This window comes from Nerophis lumbriciformis, linkage group LG06, assembly GCF_033978685.3.
Source record: "Nerophis lumbriciformis linkage group LG06, RoL_Nlum_v2.1, whole genome shotgun sequence".
Taxonomy (NCBI): domain Eukaryota; kingdom Metazoa; phylum Chordata; class Actinopteri; order Syngnathiformes; family Syngnathidae; genus Nerophis; species Nerophis lumbriciformis.
In genome coordinates this window covers 31,753,149-31,771,149 of record NC_084553.2, presented here as the reverse complement: position 1 = coordinate 31,771,149, position 18,001 = coordinate 31,753,149, and the positions used below count along the sequence as shown (strand labels likewise).

General features: G+C 38.4%; 1 protein-coding gene across 1 annotated transcript; it reads right to left on the bottom strand.

Annotated features, from left to right (window-relative positions):
• Positions 1–284: 284 nt before the first annotated feature.
• LOC133608690 (aspartate aminotransferase, mitochondrial-like) lies at positions 285–16,516 on the bottom strand. The gene is made up of 10 exons (XM_061964148.2): positions 16,348–16,516; positions 10,172–10,328; positions 9,940–10,068; positions 8,764–8,823; positions 8,537–8,698; positions 8,203–8,307; positions 7,900–8,050; positions 3,739–3,904; positions 3,513–3,663; positions 285–1,210 (listed from the first exon to the last, which is right to left on the bottom strand). Exons 1-10 carry the CDS (start codon positions 16,428–16,430, stop codon positions 1,088–1,090), a joined length of 1,287 nt encoding a protein of 428 aa, XP_061820132.1. The 5' UTR covers positions 16,431–16,516; the 3' UTR covers positions 285–1,087.
• Between the last annotated feature and the right edge of the window lie 1,485 nt (positions 16,517–18,001).

Genomic DNA, 18,001 nt, shown 5'->3' with positions numbered 1-18,001 from the left:
TTGTTACCGCAATGATGCCTCTTCATCCATCCATCCATTTCCTACCACTTGTCCCTTTCGGGGTGGCGGGGGATGCTGGAGCCTATCTCAGCTGCATTCGGGCCTCTTCTCCAGTCTTATTTTTGTCTGAGACACCCGTGTCAACTCTATCCAATCAAGAAATACTTTGCAGGTCGAATAAAAATAGCCATTTTATAATTCTTTATTTTGAGGATATTTTGAAGAAAATGTGTTTCATCACTTATTATAAAGATGAATAAAGACAAAGAAATCACAAGAGCAGATACTCTACAATGATTTATTGTAGTTCTGTTATGAACATGACCAATGTTTTAATGTGCAGAATACAGAGGCGAAAGGTGACTTTCAATTATACTCTCTACATTCAAAATGACACCAAAAGGCCCGCACTGAGACACCGTAACTGTACCAATATTAAATACAAAGTCCTTATAATAGAAATTATTCAGAGTAAAGAAGAAGTGAAGGCTTACATGATTTGTTTGTTTTGAGAGATAACATGAAGTAACTGAAAAACTGCTGTTCCGCCAACAACTACAATTGAAAGCCCAAGTGAATACTACTCAGGATGCAGATTACTTTCCAAAACAACAGCAATAGAGTAGTGAATGATTGATTCGTTTAAATAATGAACTAATCAAATTCCCCAAAATACATTAGAGCAGAGCCAATATTGAAATTCAAATAGTGCTTTACTTTGAATAAAGTGCATCCACCTTTTAAAAGACATTTACATTTTCTCAGAGCCAAGGAGGTCTTTACTTGTTCTTGAAACTTATACAGCTAAATTGACATTTGACATTTAAAAGAACCAGCAGAACAGCCAAGTTTTTTCCACACAATAAATAAGTACACGTTTAATTTAGCAGGGGACTTGCATTTAATGAGATTTATTTCTGAGGAAACAAGATAGTAAACCATTTTACCAGCAACAATAGTTGGACAGTAGACAGATAAAGTCCAACAAAAATGTCTAGCTGTATACTATAAGTAAAATGGAGGAGAAAGTGATTTATCAAATCTCCTTCAACCTCACTGCTTGGATGTTCTACCAACAGGATCCACTCTACTTGGAGACGGCATGGATGGCCTCTGCCAGGTATCCCACGTTCCCAGAGGACACGCCTGCCATGGAGATCCTGCCGTCCTTGGTCATGTAGACTGAAAACTCTTTTGTCAGGCGCTCAACCTGCAAAAAAAAAAATAATAATAATAATATTAATATTAATAATTAGGGATGGCTGGTATGGCCTGAAATCTATTTTGTTATATATATATATATATATATATATATATATATATATATATATATATATATATATATATATACCGTATATATATATATATATATATTGCAGGCTTTTACAATAACAATATATATCGCAATATAAGATTTTGGCATGTAAATGATGATAGAACTATTCCAAAATAACTTCCAAAGGCTCCTAATTAGGCTGCTGACATATGTGGTAACATACTGCAGCATTTATGGTTGTATTAATAATCTACTTGTTAATATCTTGTTTATTTGTGTTGTTAGATGGTTCTATCTACACTTATGTTAAAATGTAAAAAGCACTTACTCTTCTGTTTGGACACTTTACCGGTACATTAGTTGCGGGAGATAGGACAATTGTGGGTATCAATCCAATATTAAATAGTTGCAGGGGCAGTATTGATCACACCAATGCTGAAACTTCAAATTTTCAAGATCATTTAATGATTTTTTATCACAATTATAATAAGACAAAAACATATACCAATTAAATATTTGAACGATTTCCTACTATTGGCTCTGATTTAAGTCCCTTGGTTTTTGCCCTTAAAAGGGGAACTGCCCTTTTTTAAAATGTTGCCAATCGTTCACAATCATCATAAAAGATGTATTTTTAAATATTTTTTTAATGTGTTCTTACCTATAAATAAACGTAAAAAAGTCTGCTTACAGTGCAGCCAACGAGAGGTCCTCGATTACGTCCATAAAACCCAATAAATAACCATCCAAAAACCGCCAAAAATTTTAATTTTAAATTTCGTGACTTGAATATTAACCAAGTATTAGTGATATTGTAATTATAAGCACTAACGCTGACAATTTTTTTATAGCAGCGCCGTGATCACAAGCTTGTGCTCCTTTTTCGACATAATCAACTGAAGAGCTGCTTCCTTGTTTCCGTGCTAGTCAAACTTTATAATAGATCATAAATCATGCCTCTCATCTGAAAAGTAGAGGTACGATGACGTATTCCGTCAAGTTGGTTAGAGCCGGAAATGGCGAGAACGACACGAAAAGACGCTTGGTTCCACCCCCCTTTTCTTCTCAAGGATTATGAGTCATTCTTCATCTAAATGAGAATATATGAACATCCTAGCAGTTGGCATCCTAATGACAGCAGACATTGCACAGTAAGTGATGTTTTGTTATGTTTGTTGACTCTAATGAAGTCTGCAGTGAGTACCGGTAATAATCAGTGACGAAGAAAAAAAAAAACGTCATGATGAGTTCATGAAATTAATGCATCGCAGCGTATGCTTAAAATTATCAAAATACATCAATAACGTTATTATAAATGTGCCCGTTCCTACATTACATATATACTTACAGCATGTAAATAAAACCCTAATGGAGGTGTTTGGATGTGCTTTAAAAGTGTTATAGGCAGAATAGAGCAGCCCCCATAGACTCCATTGTAAGCAGACTTTTGATCGCATTTATTTAATATTTAAAATGCATTAAAAAAATAATACATCCATTGTGATGTCTTTGATAATGATTGTGAACGATAGGCAACATTTTTTTTCAGGTGTAGTTCCCCTTTAAAGGCCTCTTATGTCCAGTGACTTATTTCCTGAGTTTGTAAACAAAAACAAACAAAATGTTTTGATAATAAAAACTATCGCTCTAATCACTGTTGTATCAACCATGCTAATACTATACTTGGTATTGTTACTGTTGATATTTCTCTCGATCCGCCTACGGTTGTTTACATTCAAAAGCTGTAGCTTAGTAGTTACCGGTATCCTGTCTTCTTGCATCCTCCTACGGTAAGGTAGTGTAGCATGTTTAGCTATTCCTTGTCCTCAAATGATAAATTACTCTTGTAAAAAAGTAATTTATTTGACGCCATACAGCGAGGACTGCTGACTTAAAAGTGGCTTTGCACTGTCGAGGGACGTTAGCAGCTCGTGAGGACGTTACATTACGTTGAGGACGTTCAGTCTCTTGTCACTGACAAATCTGAAGGACACAGAATGGGTCATCAACATGCATTGTCACGATATAACGACAGTATTAAAAGCTGTCGTAGACCGAATTTTATACTAATTTATTGTAACCCTAATAATTGGACAAGAACAGTACTTTATTTGTAATCAAAGCTTTAGCTACTGTCATGTTGTCACAGTGTGTGACACTACATCTACAGATTAACGCTATGTTTGGACAGTATAATTTTGGAAAGCCTAACAATGCATATTTCTAGTGTGTGTACCTGTTCAGGTTTCAGGCCTGTGAAGCAGAACATGCCAATCTGGTCGATGACATGCTGCCAGTTGTGGGAGGAGCCATGCTTTTTCAAGCCGGCCGAAAGCTGTTCTCTCATCTTGATGATGCGATTGGCCATCCCATGGACCTCCTCCAGCCTGCCAAACAGACAAAGAATGCATTTAGTTTTGACATACGCTATTATTTTTGCATAGGAACATAGCAACCTTTACCAAAGTGAACGCAGGTCAGGCGTGTTGAGAATAGTTGTAGCAATTCTTGCACCATTCATTGGTGGGTTGGAGTAAATGGGTCGGATGAGAATCTTTAATTGAGACTCGACCCTCTTAGCTTCCTCATTGTCTTTACACACCACTGTGAAGCCTCCCACACGCTCACCTGTAAACGGCAGTAAGGACACAGCATATGAGAATACTACTGTGACGACTAGGGATGCATACTGAAATTTGGTGCAATGTAAAACAGTAGTAACAAGACCGAAAAAAACAGTAAATATCAATACTTTACTTAAATTTATGGGCACTGAAATGAAGCATAAAGAGTATGGTTACCACTAAGATAAGTTAGTTTTCCACTTAAAGACAACTGTGTGCATCTAGCTAAGGCAGTGATTCTCAAACTGTGGTACGTGTACCATTAGTCAGAGTCGAGTATAGAGAGAGTATGGTCAACCCAGTCTCAGGAGATCTCCTCAATGGTTGGTCAAAAGGCACTCACATGACTACAAAGTGCCATGTTTGCTACCAACTTTGAGCATATGCTATTTGTCCGCGGCGCTTTCTTGTTAGTTTTTCGACGTGTAAAAATGCCCAATTGTACAGCATGTGGCTACTCCACCAGCGAGAATTGTAGAAAGCTTTTACATCGCTTTACCAACAACTCGGAAAGGAAGCAAGTATTGGAAGTTAAGATTTGCTGTCAACACTGGAGAGGTAAACACACGAAAACTGTGTTTTTTTTCAGGAGAGAACACACATAAGCTAATACAAATAACAGAAGAAAATAATACATTTAGGAAATGGTTTGACAAAAACAGACTATCCTTGAATCTCAGTAAAACTAAAATAATGAAATTCGGTTACAGCAGAAGAGAAAGTCAAACAAATACAAATAAACGGAGTAGACATTGTAAGAGTAAAAGAAACCACATTTTAGGTGTAATAAAAGATGATCAAATGAACTGGAAATCTCACGTAGAAACTATACAACATAAAGTGGCAAGAAATATGTCCAAAATGAATAAAGCAAAATATGATCCATGATTCCATCCATTTCCTACCGCTTGTCAATTTCAGGGTCGTGGGAAGACTGGGGCCTATCCCACTGGACCAAAATCCCTCCATATTCTTTACTGCTCACCAGTGTTTCCATATCTAAGTTATTGTGCAGAAATATGGGGAAATAACTACAAAAGTACACATATTCACTTACCATTATACAAAATACAAAGATCAGTTCGAATAATACATCATGTTGGCTATCAAGAACATGCAAACCCTTTATTTTTTAAATCAAAAATATTGAAATTCAATGATCTGGTGCATTTCCAAACAGTTTAAATTATGTACAAAGCAAAATGAGGGTATTAAGTTATTTTTTGGTAGTTCTGTGTACTTTTTTACATTTATTGTGTTGGACAGCCTGCTGGTCACTAAACACTGCATGAATGTAGCAGCCGAATGTGTCAAATACGGAAGCAAAATTGTACTTTGATGAAATGAAAGCGTGTTTTATTGTAAGTTTATGAGCTGGAGTACGTTTAGAACTATAATTAGACGTATTATCTTGGTTTATTTAATTAGGAAAACAAAGTCAAAACAACATTAACTGCAAGCTTCCGGGCAGAGCCGCAAACGTCCTTGTTAGCAAACATGGCGTCTGTTGTTTAGTTGGCCATACTCTCACTTTAAGTTGTATTCAGTCATGTGACTTGAAGTGGTGGGCCACCAAACCACCATGGCTACTGTGAAGCAAACAGAGCGAACTATCCAATTAGGCTATGTGCCTGGATCTTTACACTTAAAGTAGATACGAGCAAAATATCTAACTATTCAATGGAATCTACTAGGGCTGCGAATCTTTGGGTGTCCCACGATTCAATTCAATATTGATTCTTGGGGTCACGATTCGAATATAAATCGATTTTTTCGATTCAACGCGATTCTCGATTCAAAAACGATATTTTTCCGATTCAAAACAATTCTCTATTCATTCAATACATAGGATTTCAGCAGGATCTACCCCAGTCTGCTGGCATGCAAGCAGAGTAGTAGATTTTTGTAAAAAGCTTTTATAATTGTAAAGGACAATGTTTTATCAAATGATTGCAATAATGTAAATTTGTTTTAACTATTAAATGAACCAAAAATATGACTTATTTTATCTTTGTGAAAATATTAGACACAGTGTGTTGTCAAGCTTATGAGATGGGATGCAAGTATAAGCCACTGTGACACTATTGTTCATTTTTTTATTTTATTTTTTTATAAATGTCTAATGATAATGTCAATGAGGGATTTTTAATCACTGCTATGTTGAAATTTTTACTAATATTGATACTGTTGTTGATAATATTCATTTTTGTTTCACTACTTTTGGATTGTTATGTGTCGTGTTTGTGTCTCCTCTGAGTTGCTCTGTTTATTGCTGTTCTGAGTATTGCTGGGTCGGGTTTGGTTTTGGAATTGGATTGCATTGTTATGGTATTGCTTTGTATTATTTTGTTGGATTGATTAATAAAAAAATAAACTGGGGCGGCGTGGCGCAGTGGAAGAGTGGCCGTGCGCGACCCGAGGGTCCCTGGTTCAATCCTCACCTAGTACCAACCTCGTCATGTCCGTTGTGTCCTGAGTAAGACACTTCACCCTTGCTCCTGATGGGTGCTGGTTTGCGCCTTGCATGGCAGCTCCCTCCATCAGTGTGTGAATGTGTGTGTGAATGGGTAAATGTGGAAGTAGTGTCAAAGCGCTTTGAGTACCTTGAAGGTAGAAAAGCGCTATACAAGTACAACCCATTTATCATTTATTTATTAACTAAAAAAAATAAATTAAAAAAATTAAAATTAAAATTAAAATCGATTTTTGAAAAATGAGAATCGATACTGAATTGTACAACCTGAGAATCGCGATTTGAATTCGAATTGATTTTTTCCCACACCCCTAGAATCTACCACATTGGGTTATCAGACAAGATTTGTCAAGTGATCTCAAAAATTATTCGTTGGTCACGTTTCCAGACAAGTCGAACTATCTGGTGCTTCTTCTTTTTACATGGCAAAACAGATGAAAACTTGGGAAAAGCATGGAGGGCTACAACTTCTTTGTGTGTGGCTCGGTGAAGGAAATTGCTATCAAGACTCCAGGATAAATCATGCATCGTTTTTGCTTGGGTAAGGTTACATTTCATGATTTAACTTTGTGTCTACATCCATGTTTGTTGCCATGTTGTCGATGCACGCACAGTTTACGAGTATGCAGGGTTTCCCCTGTCTTTATCAAAATATAACTAAAGATGTCAACATTGTGTATGTGCTGAAAGCTTCATTTATGATTGCTGCCTTTGGTAAAAGCTTAACTCTTTTTGGTTTTGCTCACATTTGCTTTCTTTTAGACTTGCCGAGTTAGTGCTTTAAAAACACTTGTAGCAGAAATGTGCTTTAAGAACGCTGAAACAAGATAAGATACAAATAATTTAAAGATAAATAAATGATAAATGGGTTGTACTTGTATAGCGCTTTTCTACCTTCAAGGTACTCAAAGCGCTTTGACACTACTTCCACATTTACCCATTCACACACACATTCACACACTGATGGAGGGAGCTGCCATGCAAGGCGCTAACCAGCACCCATCAGGAGCAAGGGTGAAGTGTCTTGCTCAGGACACAACGGACATGACGAGGTTGGTACTAGGTGGGGATTGAACCAGGGACCCTCGGGTCGCGCACGGCCATTCTTCCACTGCGCCACGCCGTCCCAATAATAATTAAATGCGAAATAATAAATGTTAAAAGTATATCAAACAAACCTTTAACAAAGTGATCACTGCAATCTCGTACGTTCTTCAACTCTCGTTTGAACTAGAATGCATGCCACTTTCTCGTCATCTTCCGTGAAATCTTTTGCCCTTATTGATTTGTTACCGAGGAACTAACATTCATCCTTTTTTGCATAAACAATACCCAACCCTAGTGAGTGCTGCTTTCAGTATAACAAGATTTCATCTCATCAGTCACCGATGGGGCCATTATGATTGTCTGATGATACTCTGTATACAAAAAAGCTGATTATGAGAAATATAATGATAATTTAGGTTTTCTTGTACCCAGAGTTAAAAGTATTTTGAGAAAGGTTGCCGTGGTGCATTGGCACTGACCATAGAGACCCATGTTCTTAGCGAAGGACTGGGACAAAAGGATGTTGTGGCCCTGCTCAATGAAGTAGCGCACAGCCCAGGCATCGCGATCTATGTCCCCACTGGCAAAGCCCTGGTATGCCATGTCGAAGAACACCAGCAAATTACGTTTCTGAGAGGTGGGAGTACAAAGGTACAAGGATAGAGAGACGTCAATAAATCTGAACGATCCAGTTATCTGCAGTGTGCTGCCTTTGGAACCTTCACAAAATCTGATTGTAAATATATGAATGCAGACATTTTCTACAGATAATAATTACGCACTTTCACAATGTCAGAGATCTCCTTCCACTGTTCAGGCCTGGGGTCAACACCAGTAGGGTTGTGGGCACAAGCATGCAACAGGATCACGCTTTGCTCTGGGATTTTCTGTGACAAAACAAATGAACAAATTAGGATTAGTCACACTTCAAATGGGTCATGCAGCTAATCTTGGCCGACTGGTCACTTTAACATAAATAGTCTTATAATGGAGGTGCCAAACATTCACACTATGCAAAATAATTTTCAAGTATACCAAATACATAGTTCCTTATTTATTTCTGTGATAAATCATGAGATCCTGTTGCCTTAAAAATAACTGTTCCTTGTATCTTACAGAAATATCCTCCAGAGCGCCACTGAAATCAAAGCCGCATGTTGAGGGATCGTAGTAGCGGTATGCTTTGAGCTGCATGCCAGCGTCTCTGAAAATGGGTGTGTGGTTGCCCCAGGAGGGTTTGGGAAGGTAAACATCTGTGGGACCTCCATGGAACCGAGACTGAACCAGAAAAAAGGAATTGTGATTTAGTTTGTCTGGGCTGGTTAAATAAACAAGTGCATTACCAGGAAGTTAGCTCCGATGCGCAGAGATCCAGTTCCTGAGATGGTCTGGACGGTGATGTTCTGTTGGAAGATGACTGGTTTGAAATCTTATGACCAAATACAATTATGTTTGACTTAGATTCGTGTTGCTGTGATGTTAGTGATGTCACGTCCGGCTCAAATCGCACCCAATGAATATGCGTGGTGGTCAAGTTAGCTGTTTTCAATGGGTACTAGGCGCCATTGAGCCTTTCTCAAAGAAAAAAGATCCTATGGTTGTGTTTTCGGCTGCACTAATTGTTAGAATCGCGAAAAGGATAAATATTTATTCAGAGTTCCCCGAGAGGTAATTAAAAAGGGAGGAAGAGTGCAGGATTTTACGAAATGACGACTAAAAAAGAAGCACACACTTTTGTCCAAGGTAGCAGAGTAGAAAAATGCACGAGTTCGCAGTGATCACTTTGTTATAGGTTTGTTTGATATACTTTTAATGTTTATTATTTCCCATTTAAATATTATCTTGATATTATATTATATTTTTTTACCCACATGTTTGCTACAAGTGTTTTGAAAAGCACCAACTCGGTGAGTCTAAATAAAAGAAAGCAAATGTCAGCAAAACCTAAAGGAGTTGAATTTTTACCAAAGGCAGCAATCATAAATGAAGTTTTCAGCATATACAATGTTGACATCTATAGTTATATTTTCATAAAGACGGGAAAAACACGCTACTCGTAAATGGCGCGTGCAACAGCAACAAACATCAGTAGACGCAAAGTTAAATTATGAAATGCAACCTTACCCCAGCAAAATCGATACATATTTTTATTCGGGAGAGTCTTGATATGAATTTCTTTGGTCCAGTCACACACAAAGAAGCTGTAGACCTCCATGCTTTTCCAAGTTTCCATGTGTTTTGTCGTGTAGAATGGCGTCTGGAGCACAAAAGTTCGATTTGTCTGAGAACGCGAATGACGTAAAATCCTTGATATCACTCGACAAATCTTTTTTTTGATAAAGTATACACATCTATTCCTTTGCATAGTTTGATATTTTGCTCCGATCTGCTTTTTGCAGGAAGATTTAGGCCTCTTATGCTGGCTGTACGACAGCCATCTTAGCTTGGTTGACCACCACTGCTTTTCACTTTAGGGAAGAAGTCACATGTTGCAATACAAGCAATACGCACTCACTGACCCTGCCACTCTTCAAAACCTCATTATCAGTCCCAAGAGCAAGCTGGGCACAAGCTTTCGTAAAATCTCCCAAACCGCCAATGGGAAGATATTCCTTGTCCAGCTGTTTTGCTGCGATCAAAGCCTCTGCCTGGGGGACAAAATAGAAAATATACATAGAAATACATAAATATATGGAATACAAAACACTTCATAGTGAGAAGGTGCAAGCATGTGTTTATGTGCAGTGTTACCTTGCGAACACAGCTGAGAACAAAAGGCTTGCCCTGGTCATCCCTATAGGCTCCGACCCCCAGGTTCATCTTCTTGGGGTTGGTGTCCTTCTTGAAGGCCTCGGACACCCCCAGGATGGGATCAGGGGGACCCATCTGCACTCCGCCCCACCATGAGCTGCGAAGACGTAAAGATTAAAAAATATCATGCACAGAATCACTCAAATGAGGTTAAAAATGTGCTACCTCTTAAGTAATGCTAAGTAGACTGGTCATGCCAATGTAATAGTAATAGTAGTGTGACCAGAGCACCATGTGGACCTAATGCTTGAGCTTAACTGATCATGTGAACCACACTGACGAAGAAACTTGTGAAAAACACATGAAGAATAGTAATCAATACAAATATTGGAAACAACATTATTAGCCTATCCACTGCATTTTGATGATAGTGAACTACAAAAATGTTGAGTTTTTATTGCTAGTAATGAGTATGAAACATTTGGTTGTTCTTGAATGTTGCTACCGTGAGGCTTATGTCTTAGGTTTCATCTGCTTTGTAAACCCTCTTCACTTAGCAGCTAAAATTAGGATTGAAATATCTGCAAAGGGCAACGGTCTCCAATCACTTCCAAATAATATTATGCTTATAAATAATTAGACAAATCACAAAGATAGTTATGCATTAAATGGGGTAATTTTTCAAACAGTAATAACTGCTCCAAGGAAATATACATTTCACTATTTTGCATCACTTTAATAAAATCCTAATGGCAAAGTATTTCAAACATTGACGTCAAGTGAGCCATTGCAGTTTAGCACATAGAACCTTTGAACAGATGAAACAAATGAACCTCAACTTTTAAAAACATCAGACAAGCTATCTGGGATCAACAAACCAAAGGCCAAGCTGCGGTTACCACAGCACTCATGTCTGTCAATAAAAATATCTGCAAATACCACTTTTGGGGCCCAACTAAGAAAAATACTAGGTACGTGACTATCGGCCACTGACCTACTTATCTGTATTGCTACGTCGGCTTGTGATTTGCGATGTGTGTCGTAGTTTTCTCTGTTTAGGGTTATGTTTTACCAGTTGACGAGTACATAGGTTAATGGCGTAATTCACATTTTCCGGAAGTGCCTCAACATTGAAACTTTCGGGTCTGTATGAACATGACAAAAAAATCAACATGTGAAATCACAAGATCGTAAATAAATATACACGAAGATAAGTTACCAGTTGACGAGTACATAGGTTGATGGCGTAATTCACATTTTCCAGAAGTGCCTCAACATTGAAACTTTCGGGTCAGTATGAACACGACAAAAAAATCAACACGTGAAATCACAAGATCGTAAATAAATATACACGAAGATAAGTTAACTTATATATATTTTTATACTTACTTTTGTACATAGGTTTGTCTTTAAAATCCTGAAATATGAAGTAAGTCTGTAAATTACATCATCATTTATTAATGTCCTTTCGAGGCGGCAGCCATGATGCTCATTGCCGTCATTTGACGCTTGCTGCCGTAATTTGTGTAACATTTCATTCAGAAAAGAACTCCACTATAGTCAGATAGTATCATGGTATAATGCGGAATTATTCGCTATAAATGGCATTTTATGATGTTTTTTTATGTAAATATGTTTTTAGATTGTCTCTTCAAAAAAGGTACCATCTGTTGAAAACCCCATTTGGAATCTCCAGGAAATATGGACGTTAAGAGCTATGTTTCTGGTAATTGTAACATTGCTACTCAACTTAATTAAATAATAAAAAATTAAACAATGAAATCTTAATTTTTTCCATTAAGTGATTTTCTATGGGTTACATAACTATCATATTTACTTTTTATTTCATGCATTTATTTCTGTGTGGAGTTTGCATGTACTCCCCGTGACTGCATGGGTTCCCTCCGGGTACTCCAGCTTCCTCCCACCTCCAAAGACATGCACCTGGAGATCGGTTGATTGGCAACACTAAATCGGCCCTAGTGTGTGAATGTGAGTGTGAATGTTGTCTGTCTATCTGTGTTGGCCTGCGATGAGATGGCGACTTGTCCAGGGTGTACCCCGCCTTCCGCCCGAATGCAGTTGCGATAGGCTCCAGCACCCCCTGTGACCCCGAAAGGGACAAGCGGTAGAAAATGGGTGGATGGATGACAAATATGGGAGGTATGTTGTTTTGAAGTTCACTTTCCAAAATGCAGCTCACACATTTCTCTATTGTCTTAACGGATAATCCAGTATAAAACCCATCCATCCATTTTATACCGTGTATTCCCTTCCGGGTTGCGGGGGGCGCTGGCGCCTATCTCAGCTAAAATCGGGTGGAAGGCGGGGTACACCCTAGACAAGTCGCCACCTCATCGCAGGGCCAACACAGATAAACAGACAACATTCACACTCACATTCACACACTAAGGCCAATTTAGTGTTGCCAATCAACCTATCCCCAGGTGCATGTCTTTGGAGGTGGGAGGAAGCCAGAGTACCCGGAGGGAACCTATGCAGTCACGGGGAGAACATGCAAACTCTACACAGAAAGATCTAGAGCGCAGGATCGAACCCAGGACCTTCGTATTGTGAGGCAGACGCACTAACCCCTTCTCCACTGTGCTGCCCCCAGTATAAAATAAAATTGGATAATCAAATTATAAAAATAATATACAACATAAGGTCGCAAGAAACACGTCAATAATGAATAAAACGAAATATGCATTGGACAAAAAAAATCCCTCCATATTCTCTATTGCTCGCCAGTATTACCATATCTGAGTTATAGTGCAGAAATATGGGGAAATAACTACAAAAGTACACGTCATTCATTAACCGTGTTACAAAAAAGATCAGTTAGAATAATACAATGTTGGATATAAAGAACATTCAAACCCTTTATTTATTGAATCAAAAATACTGAAATTCCGCAACAGTAAATTTGCAAACAGCTAAAATTATGCACAAAGCAAACTATAACCTGCTACCGAAGAACGTACAACAATTATACTCAACAAAAGAGAATGAATATAACCTTAGAGAAAAATGTTATTTAAAACATTTGTATACACGTACAACACTTACGACCTTTAGTATACCGGTATGTGGAATTAAATTATGGAATGGATTAAACAAAGAAATCTAACCATGTACTAATATGATCCAATTCGAGAAACTCTTCAAACTTAAAGTGTTTACAAAGTGCAAAGGAGAACCATGATAAACATTCTGAATTTATTGATAATCTTATTTATCGCACCATAGGAAATACAACTTACTTAGCTAATTATTTATTTATTTATTATTGCTATTACTTATGGAGTATATTTTGAATAAATTGAGAACAGGAATTGAATAAAACTGCAATGTAAACTAAGGCTGGGGGATGTGGACGAAAAACTATATCTCAATACATTTTTACTTAAACTCCATATATATCTCGATATATTTTCCGGTGAAAGTATAAAGATATTCATTTTTGAGCGAGATTCAGTGAAATTGAACTGAATGACAAGTGTACTGTAAACAGTCAGTGGCACTTTTATTAACCCAGTTAGTCAAGATGGGTATTAACAGAACAGAAAATAAACTGTTTAAGTAGCACAGAATTACATAACATAAATAAAATAGAAAATTATTATTTCTACATAAAGTAAATAACATAGCTGTGCAAATAATACAAAATACAATACAACTCAGATCCAAAAAATTTTTGCAGGCACTTTTTAATTCCCAGTCGACCATGTAATGGACTGTCACACACGTACGTTTCTGGTCAGCGCCAAGTAAGTCCCTTGACTTAATTGTGCGGCTATGATCTTCCTCACTTCGGCATACATTTTTGGCAGCATTTCTCGTGTGAAATATGCGCGACTTGGCAACTCGAGAACAGTTTTAATTTGGGCTTACATGGTAACTCAAATGGTATGTTTTATCCAGACTAGGGCTGCAACTAACAATTAATTTGATAATCGATTAATCTGTTGATTATTATTTCGATTAATCGATTAATAATCGGATAGAAGAGACAAACTACATTTCTATCCTTTCCAGTATTTTATTGAAAAGAAACAGCATACTGGCACCATACTTATTTTGATTATTGTTTCTCAGCTGTTTGTACAGGGTTTATAAAAAATAATAATTTTAAATAAAATAAAAAAAGCCTCTGCGCATGCGCATAGCATAGATCCAACGAATCGATGACTAAATTAATCGCCAACTATTTTTATAATCGATTTTAATCGATTGAATCGATTAGTTGTTGCAGCCCTAATCCAGACGCATACATTTGTCCAAATGTGGTCAAGTAGATGCACTGTGGGTTTCCTGGACGTCGTCTACATCGCTAAAAGAAAAACCTAAAGAAGAGGATCCCTCTGCCATCTTCCACTAGTTGTTTTAATATATAAATCGCCCGCTTGAATATTCCCTCTTCTCTTCTACGACTCTCCCGTCGTCATTTGGGATGTCTGTTGTGATTTACCTTCCTGGTTCGATGGCCCGCCCTATCTTGCCTCTGAATGGCCTGTCCCTAATGTTTTGCTCTAATCTCAACCAGTCGTGACTCATCATAGTAAACAACCAACCAATCATGGATGTTCTTATAGTGCAAGCACGTCTTGCAAGGAGGAAGTGGAAGGGTTTAGTAGCCCATGGAGTGTTGAGAGGGAGTGGGAAGCGGGGAAGAATCAAGGAACACAACAAATAAGCTGTGTTTGGTCATTTTAACATGAAATAAATTATATCAATATTACGATATTTTCTCAATTCATATCTTCTTTAAAAATATATCGATATAACTTACAAACTCGATATATCACCCAGCCCTAATGTAAAGGAAAGGGAGTAGGATTAAACAAGCTCTGCTTCTTCCTACTCCTTTTCGAACAGCCATCCATTTTCTACCACTTGTCCCTCTCGGGGTCGCTGGAGCCTATCCCAGCTGCACTCGGGTGGAAGGCAGTGTACACCCTGGACAAGTCGCCACCTCATCGCAGGGCCAACACGTTGAAAAGAAACAACTGGGAATTGCGATGTATCATGTTGTTTGCACGCATGGTAAATGGGTTGTACATGTATAGCGCTTTTCTACCTTCAAGGTACTCAAAGCGCTTTGACACTACTTCCACATTTACCCATTCACACACATGTTCGAAATCAACTCAAACACAATCCATGACAATAATGGATGTCGAGTGGGTCTGACATAATATTGTGAGAGTCCAGATATATTACAATGGTCCAGATATATTTTAAAAATGTCTTTGCAACAGTGTCATTTATAAAATATATCTTGCATTTGAAATGGTTTGTCACGGACCTATAAATACCACATTTTAAGTAAATAAACGTTACAAAGAGAAAAACACCCAAAACCACCGAATACCAGCAATGGCTGGCATAAAAAAAACAACTAGATTTAAATTGGAATAAATTGAGACTAAATGAAAACAGAGCGCATTTAATTTCACACTAAAAACGTAAAAACGTGATTTGTCCTCTAAATAGAAGCTAAAAGGACAACAGCACTAGCATGCACGCCACGCTACAAATCAACCAATCACCGAGCGATAGTGAACTACATTAGCCAATCAGGTTACACTAATCCGCCAACTACGGCAAGTCGCCTGGCTCAAACTGCATGTAGGGTTCGTCTTCATAATACTACCTACACAAGGCTTAAGATAAGCTTGAGTGCAGACAATAAACAAAACAATTGACCAAAACGGTATTGTAATTTATTTTTTTATGTTTTTTTAGTTTTCAGCCTTTATAACTAAGCTATCGTAATGCAGCAATATTGCTCAACCCTTTCTCCCTGCATACCAGCTACACCGGAAGTAGCGCTGATTCCAACGCGACTTTCATTATAAGCAAATCGATATCGATTATTGCAATCAACTTAATTCCCAACAGGTGGATGTGGAATTCATGCTGGAAAGACCCCCAAATGGGGACGCATGCTGCAAATACACTGACAGTTCAGACAGGAAGGCCTGCTGTCACCCTATGACCCCTATCTGCTCATGCTAGTCGGCTAGCATTAGCTATTCCGCGTATACAAGCTTGTAATGCCAGTGGGAGTTTTGACATAACTGTAGCCAAACACGCTAGTATGAGCGGCAAGGACTACCATGGCTAAGACATACACAGCTAAAATTGCATTGCAACACAATGTCGCTTTTTACCTGTTACGGGCGGACAGGACCCCGAGAGAAGGGGTGATGTTTCCCAGACAGGAGAACACCTTGTTGGACTTGAGCAGGGCCATTGCTGTGCGCTTGCTTGGGGAGTGGAGCCTAGCAGGAAGTGGACGGATGAAGGGCGGTCACGGCCACGGTGAGACGCTCGGAGGGCTTGGTGACGTCACCAGGCCCGCAAACGCATGGAGGTCACGTGGGACGTTCGGACTTTAAAAATACATTTAAAAAAAATCGGCATGATTATTTTGATGTCGATTACAACCATTCTGTTTTAAACATATATGGGTCGACAAGAAATAGCAAATATGAAACAAATAGCATTATAGCATGCAATGGCACAGTTTGACCGCTAAAGCCAGGTCGCAATCGCACATGACAGTATACACTACCTCCATTTATGTTGAATTTGTTATCATGATGAAATATTAGTTAGTTTTTATATGCAAAATTATTCTTCCCGTTTTGACTTATTTGATTAGTAGCGTGTACTTGTCTTGATGTATTTTAGTGTTTGTTTATCCACCAGTAGACTCAGTGCTTGCAGTATCTTTCCACCAGATAGAGCTATTTATCATTTAAAGGTTGCGAATGAGGCAGCACGGTGAAAAAGGGGTTAGTGCATCTGCCTCACAATACGAAGGTCCTAAGTAGTCCTGAGTTCAATCCCGGGTTCGGGATCTTTCTGTGTGGAGTTTGCATGTTCTCCCCGTGACTGCGTGGGTTCCCTCCGGGTACTCCGGCTTCCTCCCACCTCCAAAGACATGCACCTGGGGATAGGTTGATTGCAGTGACGTGCGGTGAGGTTCATGGCTGGTGAGGCACTGACTTCATCAAGTCAGATTTACAAACATATGAACCCTAAAGACTTTCTTATTCACCATTTGATTGGCAGCAGTTAGCGGGTTATGTTTAAAAGCTCATACCAGCATTCTTCCCTGCTTGGCACTCAGCATCAAGGGTTGGAATTGGGGGTTAAATCACCAAAAATTATTCCCGGGCGCGGCGCCGCTGCTGCCCACTGCTCCCCTCACATCCCAGGGGGTGATCAAGGGATGGGTCAAATGCAGAGGACAAATTTCACCACAATATAGTGCGTGTGTGACAATCATTGGTACTTTAACTTAACTTTAACTTTACACATACAAACTGTAGCACACAAAAAAGCACATTTAATTAAAAAAAAAACGTTATTATGGTCTTACCTTTATGTAATATATTGGGTTGGAGGCAATAACCAGGCGAGGGGATGAAGTACGTCTCTTTACTGTAGACTTCAGAACAGACTCAACACACTTGACGTCAGGTGCGCAACACCACGTAAATCGTTGGCCAACCAAAAAGTAACCACAGTACGCTATAGCCAACATTAACCAGGAGATGGCAACAGACAAACATAGATCACTCTACTACATTCCGCCCCTTTTAGAAATGTAGAAGTTACTCAATAGAAATAAACAACCCAACCAAAAAATGCAGCAGCTCAATAAGAAGCCAAAAAGTGCAAAAACAATAATGTTCGTGTTGGAGGAGTTGTGAATGAATGAAATATGAAATCTGTGCTGCAGTCTGCAGGTGTACCTAATGTTGTGGCCCTGCAGTCATTCACAACTCCTCCAACACGAACATTATTGTTTTTGCA